This window comes from Leptonychotes weddellii, chromosome 11 (assembly GCF_054177405.1).
Source record: "Leptonychotes weddellii isolate Sample4059 chromosome 11, ASM5417740v2, whole genome shotgun sequence".
In the NCBI taxonomy this organism is placed as follows: domain Eukaryota; kingdom Metazoa; phylum Chordata; class Mammalia; order Carnivora; family Phocidae; genus Leptonychotes; species Leptonychotes weddellii.
In genome coordinates, this window is record NC_138379.1 from 4659659 (window position 1) to 4669243 (window position 9585).

The 9585-nt window shown below is 55.0% G+C and overlaps 1 protein-coding gene across 2 annotated transcripts; it reads left to right on the forward strand.

Moving 5' to 3' along the window:
• Positions 1-1470: 1470 nt before the first annotated feature.
• POLD4 (DNA polymerase delta 4, accessory subunit) lies at positions 1471-3273 on the forward strand. 2 transcript variants are annotated; one of them, XM_081797693.1, is made up of 4 exons: positions 1471-1790; positions 2043-2132; positions 2252-2409; positions 2768-3273. In XM_081797693.1, the coding sequence occupies exons 1-4, from the start codon at positions 1694-1696 to the stop codon at positions 2801-2803; spliced, it is 381 nt and encodes a 126-aa protein (XP_081653819.1). In that variant the 5' UTR covers positions 1471-1693; the 3' UTR covers positions 2804-3273. The 2 variants fall into 2 exon arrangements, with proteins under 2 accessions (XP_081653819.1, XP_006743680.1); XM_006743617.3 differs by having other exon boundaries at positions 1477-1790; positions 2298-2409.
• The last annotated feature ends 6312 nt before the right edge of the window (positions 3274-9585 follow it).

Below are 9585 nucleotides of genomic sequence, written 5' to 3' on the forward strand. Positions count from 1 at the left end.
TCCAGAGCATTTCCTCTCTTATGCCCACCTTACTCCTAACACAGAGCACCGAGGCCCCGGAGCAGTGGGAGAAGGGGAGGCAGAAGTGTCTGGGCAGGCCCCTGCTCTCCTGGAAGAGCTGGATGGGATCTCTAAAGGGCACTTAGAGCTGGGCTGGCCCCTGTGCTGATTCCCAGACTCCCACTGACCAGCACTTTTGCCTGCTGCCAGGAAGTTGGTGAGGGGGAGGCGGGTGAAGGGGTGACTCAGCGATGACAGGAGCCCAAGGGACAAAGGTCATGGGTGGAGAATTGAGAGACACTGTTTACAGCAGCCCGCCTCCTCCAGGAGGTCTTCCAGTGCTGAGCCAACCCTGTGGTCCAACTCCTCTCTGACCCACCCTTCTCCCCTTTCCTGTTTGTTAGGAATTTTATCCTTGCACTGACAACTTGTGTATCCTATCTTCCTACCCCATTAGCCTCTGAGCTCCTGGGTGGGGAGGGCACAGAGGGACTGTGGTTTAACTGGGGCCCCACAATGCCTGTGACGATCAGCACTTCCTACTTTGAAAAACCATTTTATGGGGCGCCTGGCTGGCTCAGTCCGTGGAGCGTGTGACTCTTGATCTCGGGGTCATGGGCTCAAGCCCCACGTTGGGGGTAGAGATTACTTAAAAAAAAAAAAAGGCAGCATTTTACATCTAGTTTAGTTGAGTGAATATGTAGGAAAGTGCTGAGAACAGTACTTGGCACACCGTGCCATGTAAGAGTTTAGTTTATCATTGGTATTTTCTGCTCATACTGTCACATTAGTGAGACAGGGCAGATTTTACTGCTAAAGACCTGGGGATACAAACACTCTGGTCTCCTGCTCACTGTGGAATCTTCCTGACTAGTAGGGTAGGCATGTGCAGGCTACGGGACCCCCGTAGAGTCGACAAGGCCAACGCTTGCCTGGACGAAGAGCGGGCAGGGTCTTTGGGCACAGACTGTGAGAAAGGAGCTTTGGAACCCATGGGCTTCTCCAGCCAGGTCTCCTGGGGCCGGTGGGGGTGGGGTGGGAGCAGGGAAGGGGATTGGATTAGCCCAAACGCTCTTCAGACCTCCAGACCTGCCCCCACAAGGCTCTGCGGGACAAGGGGTGGGAGTGGAGGCTCCAGCTGGACTCTGGGGAGTTACCAACCGGCCACGGGGATTACTGAGGCTGAAAAGAACATTTGCCTAGGAAGGGAAAACGGGAAGTGAGAGCCTGAGGATAACGCTCTATAAGTCCCCTGAGACCCACGGCAGACCAATGGGGAGGAGGGGGGCAGGAGGAGGTGGTGCAGTCTGGGGCATCTTGACAGGTCCCCCACCCCAGCCTCACCCCTTCTCCCCCAGAACACAGCTGCAGCAGCTGTCCCGCCCCCTCTGCCGTCGCCGCCTGCCATTGGCTGGAGCCGGGCCCCGCCCTGCAGAGGCGGCCAACCATTGGTCTAGGTCTTTGATGTTTGTGCGCTTGTGGGGGTGGGGGACAGGCGTCATTCCCTGGAACCAGCGGACTTCCTCTCTACTTGTCTGGGTCACCCTGTCTGCCCGTCGCTAGCCCCAGGCTCGCTCTCTGGCCCCAGCCCTCTTCTCTCTCTCTCCCTCAGCAGCTGTCTCTCTCGTGCCCGCTGGCCTGTCTCTCTCCTTCCCCGCAGTCGCCTCCTTCTCTGCCTGCCTGGGTGGCCGCCATGGGCAGGAAGCGGCTCATCACTGACTCCTACCCTGTAGTGAAGAGGAGGGAGGGCCCCGCTGGGCACAGCAAGGGGGAGCTGGCACCAGAGCTAGGTCTCTTACGTGTGGGGGGGGCGGGAGTAGTGGACACCGCTGAGGGGCATGAGAGGACGTGGGCGGACGTGGGCAATGGAAGGGGAAGTGAAGTATGTCCTTTACTTCCTACTCCAGGCCTGGCAGTGGCCGGCAGAGGCAAAGGGGTGGCGAGGGCCGGGGAGCAGTGGGGCAGCTGTGAGGCGATGGGCAGGGGACTGGCCTTGCAGGGCACAGGCCTGGGCAGGCCTGAGGAGCAGCATGTCATTGCAGGGGAAGAGCCCCAGCCCCTGAGCGTGGATGAAGCAGAACTGGAGTTGCTGAGGCAGTTTGATCTCGCCTGGCAGTATGGGCCCTGCACAGGTGAGAACCCTCTCAGGCCCCTGAAGCAACCCAAGGCCCTGCCTGACCCTCTTGGGCACTGTCTCCTGAGACTAGGGGGTGTGGAGGTCCTGACACACCCCTCCACACGCATTCTCTAGCCCGCACCCCCCATGAGGTGCCCGCGTCTCCTTCCCACCCTGGCAGGGATCACACGGCTGCAGCGCTGGTATCGGGCGGAACAGATGGGCTTGGAGCCTCCCCCAGAAGTGCGTCAGGTGCTACAGACCCACCCTGGAGATCCCCGCTTCCAGTGCAGGTCAGAGACAGGCCAGGGAGGGTTCTCAGGGGAGCCAGGCACCACCAGCCTGCTGGCCCCCCGGGGTGGGGGCTGCCCTGACCTGAGGAAGACATGGATACGGGTTTGGGGCCTTGCTGAACAGGCAAGAAGATTCTCTAAGGTGCCTGGCTCAGGAAGGCAGAAGATGGCTTTAATAATCCTTATCGCTGAGCTAATGGTGGGGGAAGGGTGCACCCAGGGCCCAGGGGACTATCTATTTAGTACAGAGGGGTTGGCCAAGGACTATAGACCATGGCCAAGAATTGGGGCTGGTGAAATCAGATCAAGGACTTAACTGATTCTGGTTTCTCCCTCCCTGTCCCCTCCCCTCGCACAGCCTCTGGCATCTCTATCCCCTTTGAGGCCCACCTAAGACCTCCTGCCCGCTATCCCAGAACCTCAACACACAAGTGAGAGCTGGTTGCTGCCCCCTTGGCTCAGTTCTGCTGTGAAGAACTTTTGGCAGGAAAAGAGCCTCATAGAGAGAGAAAAGAGGCTGAATCTGGAGGTCTCTGAGGCTCAGCCCTCCATCTAACCAGCAGGCTTCTGGAGCCCCCTCTGAGAGCCAACACAGCTGAAGCTTGCACTTCCTATGTGGAGAATGGTCTCTGAGGACAAGGACCTGGCCATGACCTTTCAGATGCCTGCTACACGCCTCCCTGACCACAAATACTGTGGTCCTGGGAATAGTGTGGCAAATAGGCACAGCCTTGACATGGTCAGACTCAGGCAGATATCTATCTACGAGGCAAAGATGCACTCCCCACTTAAGGCTGGGAATCTGAGGGCAAAACTGGCAAGAGGTTCACTAATGCTTATCAATAAAGAACACTGAGTCTGGAAGCCTGACCTCCAGTCCCTTAATGTGGCCCTGCGTGGGCTGGCAGCCACCAGCAAGTTGATAGGTGGGAGAGAACCAGCACTACGCCTTCCCTCTGCCGCCCAACCCTAGACCTGGGACTAGACGAGTCTATGGACTGTGGGACAAGTCCTCATTAGAGCTGATCAGCCTCTGGCGCCCCCTGGTGGTGTAAAGGGAAACTACTCTTTTTTTTTTTTAAGATTTTGTTTATTTGACAGAGATACACAGAGAGAGAGAGAGAGAGAACACAAGCAGGGGGAGTGGGAGAAGGAGAAGCAGGCTTCCCGCAGAGCAGGGAGCCCGATGCGGGGCTTGATCCCAGGACCCTGGGATCATGACCTGAGCCGAAGGCAGACGCTTAACGACGGAGGCACCCAGGCGCCACGGGAAACTACTCTTTAGCCACCTTCAGAGACCAGCCAGAGAAAAACTTACCTGACCTGCCACCTAGCCTGGCATCAGCCTTCTCTCACCCACCCAAGCTTACAAAATGGGTCTTTGTCGGAGGAGGATCCATAGGGCCCACGCCCCATAAAGTCCAGACCTACGGATTCCCGGCAAGCACCTCTGCTTCCCACATTGAGGCCACCTGGATCCAAAGCAGGGTTGAGGAGGCTTTCAACCTGCAGGTCCTGCTCAGGGATGGCCATCATCTGATGCGCTTTGGTGGGGAACTGGGTGGAGCAGAAACAGTGCTTAGGGGACCCCGGGATGGTATGACATGGAGAATGGGGTCAGTGTTCCTTGCACTGTGTTTACCTTCACTGGCTGTACCAGCCCTCCATCCTGGGCAGACAGAGACAGCACTACTAACTCCTTGAGGACAGGCCTACAGAGCAGCCAAGTAGCCTCTTCAACCCCCACTGTCCTGGGCCCTGCCCGTGCCTCAACACTTCAAATGAATCATCTCTAAAATTGCTAAAGGGCTGTCAAGGTAGATTTTATAGTGAGGGGGCCTGAAGCCCAGAAGAGCTGTGTGGCGCTGCTCAGCAGCACCAGCAGGTATGTGGTGATGAGAGGCCATGTGCACCAGGCTCTTCCTGTCTACACCCAGGCACCTGCTCATCTGCTGAGCACCTGCTGTACGCCGGGCTCTAGAGTGTTGTTAGTTGGGTGTTGTTAGTGGTGAGGAGATCAAAGAAGACATACAGGTAAATATAATGCCACGCGGTGGTCTGTGGTAGGCAAAGTTAGGGTTAGAGGTCAAAGAATGCCAGGAGTGCCGAGGTTGACCATGGAAGCTCTCTGACAGGGTGGCATCTCAGCGGAGACCTGAACGAAGTATAGGAATGGGCCTTGCACCTACGGGGGTGCTCTGGATAGAAGGAAGAGCAAGCACACTTCCCAAGACAGGAGTGTGTGCACCCTGGTCCAGGAACAGCATGGAGGCCAGCGCAGCCAGGGCAGAGGGCGCGAGAGGAGTATGGTGGGAAATGAGGCCAGAGAGGTAGCAGGTCGCTCCCACAGGGCCTTTCAGGCTGAGATAAGGAATCTGGATTTTAATCTGAGCGAGACAGGAAGACACTGGTGGGTTTTAAGCCAATAAATGACATAATCAAGCTTATGTGTTGAAAACACCACTCTGGCTGTTGGTGGAGAATAGACTGTGGAGTTGGGGGAAGAAGAGGCAGCAACACCGTGCTCAGGAGGCTTTCTGGGGTCAGCCTTGAGAGAGGTGATGGTGATTTGGACCAGGGTGGGGAGATCAGCTGGCTGTGGGTCGGAGAGAGAGGAGCCAAGAAGAACTCCAAAGGCTCTGGCCCGAACAGCTGGAAAGCCAGAGTTCCCACGACTAAGACGGGAAAGACTTGAGAGGGGTGGGGAGGGCCGGGGAATCAGGAGTTCGCGCTTGACACCCAAGCAGAGCTGGGGAGTAGGTGGTGGATACGCAAGTCTGGAGTTCTGGGGAGCTCTGAATTTGAGCTGTAAATGTGGGCGTTTTTTAGATGGCATTTAAAGCCCTGAATGTGGGGGCGCCTGGGTGGCTCAGTCGTTAAGCGTCTGCCTTCGGCTCAGGTCGTGATCCCAGGGTCCTGGGATCGAGCCCCGCGTCGGGCTCCCTGCTCCGCGGGAAGCCTGCTTCTCCCTCTCCCACTCCCCCTGCTTGTGTTCCCTCTCTCGCTGCCTCTCTCTCTGTCAAATAAATAAAAAATCTTTAAAGCCCTGAATGTGGATGAGGTTACCTGTGCGAGTACAGATGGAGAGAGAAGTGGTCCAAGGACGGGCCTGCACCTTCTATGCTTAGAGGCGAGGAAGGAGGAGACTGGGGGTGGCAGGCTGGAGGAAAATCTGGAGGCGTGGGCCTGGGAGGCCCGGACGGAAGGCATTTCAGGGTCTCAGATGCTTTGGAGAGCCTCGTAAAGTGAAGCCCGAGGGCAGCATGCTGGACTTGGCAATGCAGAGGTCACTGGGGACAAGAAGTTTCCATGAGTGCCAGGGTAAGAGTGCCTGGAGTGGGCTCAGAGTGAATGGCAGTGGAAGTGGAGACCAGGAGCATGCCAACTCTTTCAGGGACTTTTACTGTAAAGGGAGCAGAGGAATGGTGGTGACCAGAGGGACGTGGGATCAAAGGAGGGTTTGGGTTTTTTTTTTTTAGGATTTATTTATTTATTTGAGAGAGAGAGCATGAGTGCCAGTGGGGGAGGGGCAGAGGGCGAGAATCTTCAAGTAGACTCCTCGCTGAGCTCAGAACCCTGATGCGGGGCTTGATCTCAAGACCCATGAGATCATGAAGATCAACACCTGAAGTGAAATCAAGAGTTGGTCCCTTAACTGAGCCACCAAGGCGCCCCTCAAGGGAGGGGTTCTGATGTGTCGTTTTGTCTTTTGTTTTAAATGTACTTTTTAAAAAGATTTTATTTATTTACTTGAGAGAGAGAGAGCACAAGTGGGGTGAGCGGCAGAGCAAGAAGCAGACTCCCCGCTGAGCAGGGAGCTGGACTCGGGGCTTGATCCCAGGACTCCAAGATCATGACCTGAGCCAAAGGCATATGCTTCACCGACTGAGCCACCCAGGCACCCCTTGTCTTTTGTTTTAGATAGAGTGACACTAGAGCATGATCATATAGTATGAAAGTGAGCCAAGAGGGGACAGAGGTGGCGGTCTTATGAGTGAGGCTTTTGTGAAAGTGACAAGGGCCAGGACCCAGGGAGAGGGTGGCCTCAGGCAGGAGCATCCAGCTCGACAGGAAGGGAGGCCAAGGATGTGTGAGTAGATGCAGGTGGGAAGGTATGGTATCGGTGGGAACATTCGAGAATCTGATGTTTGCTGAGAGCCTCATGCAGCAGGGAGGAGTCTGACGTTTACCAAGTGCCCTCCGTGCCATCTGCTGGGCTGAATGCTGCACATTCCTTATGTGGTTGACTGGAGTGACTCAGAACACTGTCATTAGGTAAGTATTAGCCACGGCTCACAGATAAGGCACCTGAGGCTGAGACTTGCTCAATCAGGAAACACCAGGCTGGACTCACACGCAGGGCTACCTTCCTCATTGCATCACCCCGCTCCTGCACCTGCGCTCCAGCTTGGGGTGCTGCTGAACAGAGAAGATCTACCCGTGTGGAAAGTTAAAAAAAAGCAATGTGATACAGAGGCCACGTCGTCGGGGCAACTAGGAGTGGTAGCGACACTGAGTCCTCGGGAAGGAGAGAGCATGTGTGTTAAAGAGACCCTCACTGTGGGGACCCTGAGCCCAGGACAGCCCCCTCCTACTGCAGTAGTTCCCTCTGTCTGACTTCAGTGCCTCACCCCTTCTACTCACCACACCCCTGCTCCTCAGACCCTTCTGCTGCAGAATGAATGCAGAGCCCCCAGTGCAGCAGGAGGTGGGCCCAAGACACCTCCACTCTGAATATTCTTACTACTTGTATCTTTTATCCGCAAAATCTCCAGCCAGTTTTGTATTCTATTCCATGATATGCTCAAGTAGTTGCCGTTACATTAAAAATGGATGAACTTGGGCGCCTGGGTGGCTCAGTTGGTTAAGCGACTGCCTTCGGCTCAGGTCATGATCCTGGAGTCCCGGGATCGAGTCCCTCATCGGGCTCCCTGCTCGGCAGGGAGTCTGCTTCTCCCTCTGACCCTCCTCCCTCTCATGCTCTCTGTCCCTCATTCTCTCTGTCTCAAATAAATAAATAAAATCTTAAAAAAAAAAAATGGATGAACTTAGGGGCACCTGGGTGGCTCAGTCGTTAAGCGTCTGCCTTCGGCTCGGGTCATGATCCCAGGGTCCTGGGATCGAGCCCCGCATCGGGCTCCTGGCTCAGCAAGGAGCCTGCTTCTCCCTCTCCCTCTGCCTCTCTCCCTGCTCATGCTTTCTCTCTCTCTCTCTCTGTATCTCTGTGTCTCAAATGAATAAATAAAATCTTAAAAAAAAAAAGGGATGAACTTACTTACCAAGTAAAATGGACCCTCTGGGAAGACGTGCCATGTGTGGCCTCTGGCTGGCTTGATCTACCCCAACGTGCCCACCGCCACCCAGCCAGGCTGAGTGCACGGCAGGAAGTGGCAAACAAGGGTTCATTGGAAGCAAAATGGGAGGTCAGTGGCCCATGAAGGGTGGGGAAGAGTAGGTGGGCAGAGAAGAGCATTCTAGAATGAGGAACTGGGCTGAGCAAAGGTAACAAGGAAAGGATGTGTGCGCCCAGGGGAGAGGTGTGCAGACGACAGCACTTGCTTATGAAAACCAGGGCAATAAAAAGCTAGCATTTCAGTGCTTACTACATATGCAGCACTGTTCTAAGTGCCTTCTTTCCCCTAAAAATGATGATACACTTTTTATAAAGAGATTTTAAAGAGGAGATTTAGGCACAACAAGGTTAAGTACTTGCCCAGGGTCACACAACTCATTAAGTGTTGGGAATAGAATCTGATGCCTGCAGGCATGTCATGTGGGCTAAAGCCAGCAAGAGGGGCTGGGACCAAACATAGGGCCTGGAGTCTGGATTTATGCATGGTGATGACAGTGCTAGAAGGCTGCTGAGCAGGAGAGAGATAGGATAAAAACAATCATTCTGGAGAATCTGTCTGGCCAGGTAGAAAGAAAGACTAGAGGGGAAGGAACTGCAGGCAGGGAGACCACAGGGGGAGCTATTAAATATTCAGGACATGGGAGTTTGGGTGGCTCAGTCTGTTAAGCGTCTGACTTCAGTTCAGGTCATGATCTCCAGGTCCTGGGATTGAGCCCCGTATTGGTGGGAGTCTGCTTGTCCCTCTTGCTCTGTCTCTCTCGCAAATGAGTAAATAAAATCTTAAAAAAAATATTCAGGACATGGGTACGGAGACCCTGGATTAGCAGACAGAATGCAAAGGACAGAGAGTTCCAAGAGATGTTGCAAAGGCAGGTGGCAGGGCTTGCATTTGGGAAGGGACGAGTGGGGAGGGAGGCGTCAAAGATGACTCAGGATGTAAGCTTGGGTGGGTGAGAGAAGGCTGATGCCATGGGCAGAAAAATGGAAACTGGGAGGGAAGGCAAGCTCGATCTCACGCATGTGCAGTTTAAGATGATGACAGGACTCCCAAAAGGCAACATGCAGGAAGCAGTGGCAGCCTAGAGGGCAAGTCCAGCAGCGAGGTCAGGGAGAGGTGGCATCCAGGCCACAGGGGGATCACCTGCATAGAACCGACGGTCAAACCCATGGGCATGGGTGGTTTCTCAGGGGGTGAAGAGGGACAGGGAGAGGGCGTGAAGACAGGACCAAAGATGGCACTCAGGAAATCCTCTCTAGAAGGTGGAAGACCAGCCAAGGAGATGGGAGAGTGGCCAAGTGGCAGGAGAGCCAAGGCCGAGCTGGCACCAGGCGGTTCTGAGAACTTCGTGCGTGGCTGGTGGCACGCAGCCAGAAGATCTCACGAGGAGGAGGTGGAAAGGAGGAGGATGGCCCGCCCTGAGTGTCCTCACACTTCCTGCACCCCTCTGTGTGCGTGTTGTAGTTCTCTCTGCACCCCCACACACGGTGACTACCAGGGCCACACCCGCCAGTGAGGGTCACGCGATTCCGTCTCTGTTGACTTAGGTGTGGCAGCGTTTATCCGCCCTCAAACTCAGACAAATGCACTAATAACACAAAGGCTTCAGGAGCTAATTTGCCAAGAAACTCAAGGAAACAGGGGAAAGGCACATGTTTCCGGACTGGTCTAGAAGTAGACGGAGGCCACAGCAGTGGCGGCTTGAGGTGGATTTGGGTTCACACGACCTCTAGGACTTAGGCAATCCTCAACACGGCTGCTGGGTCTCCAGGCCACTCACCCAAGCCCTAAACTAGAAATCGACAACTTCGTGCCAGTTCCGGCA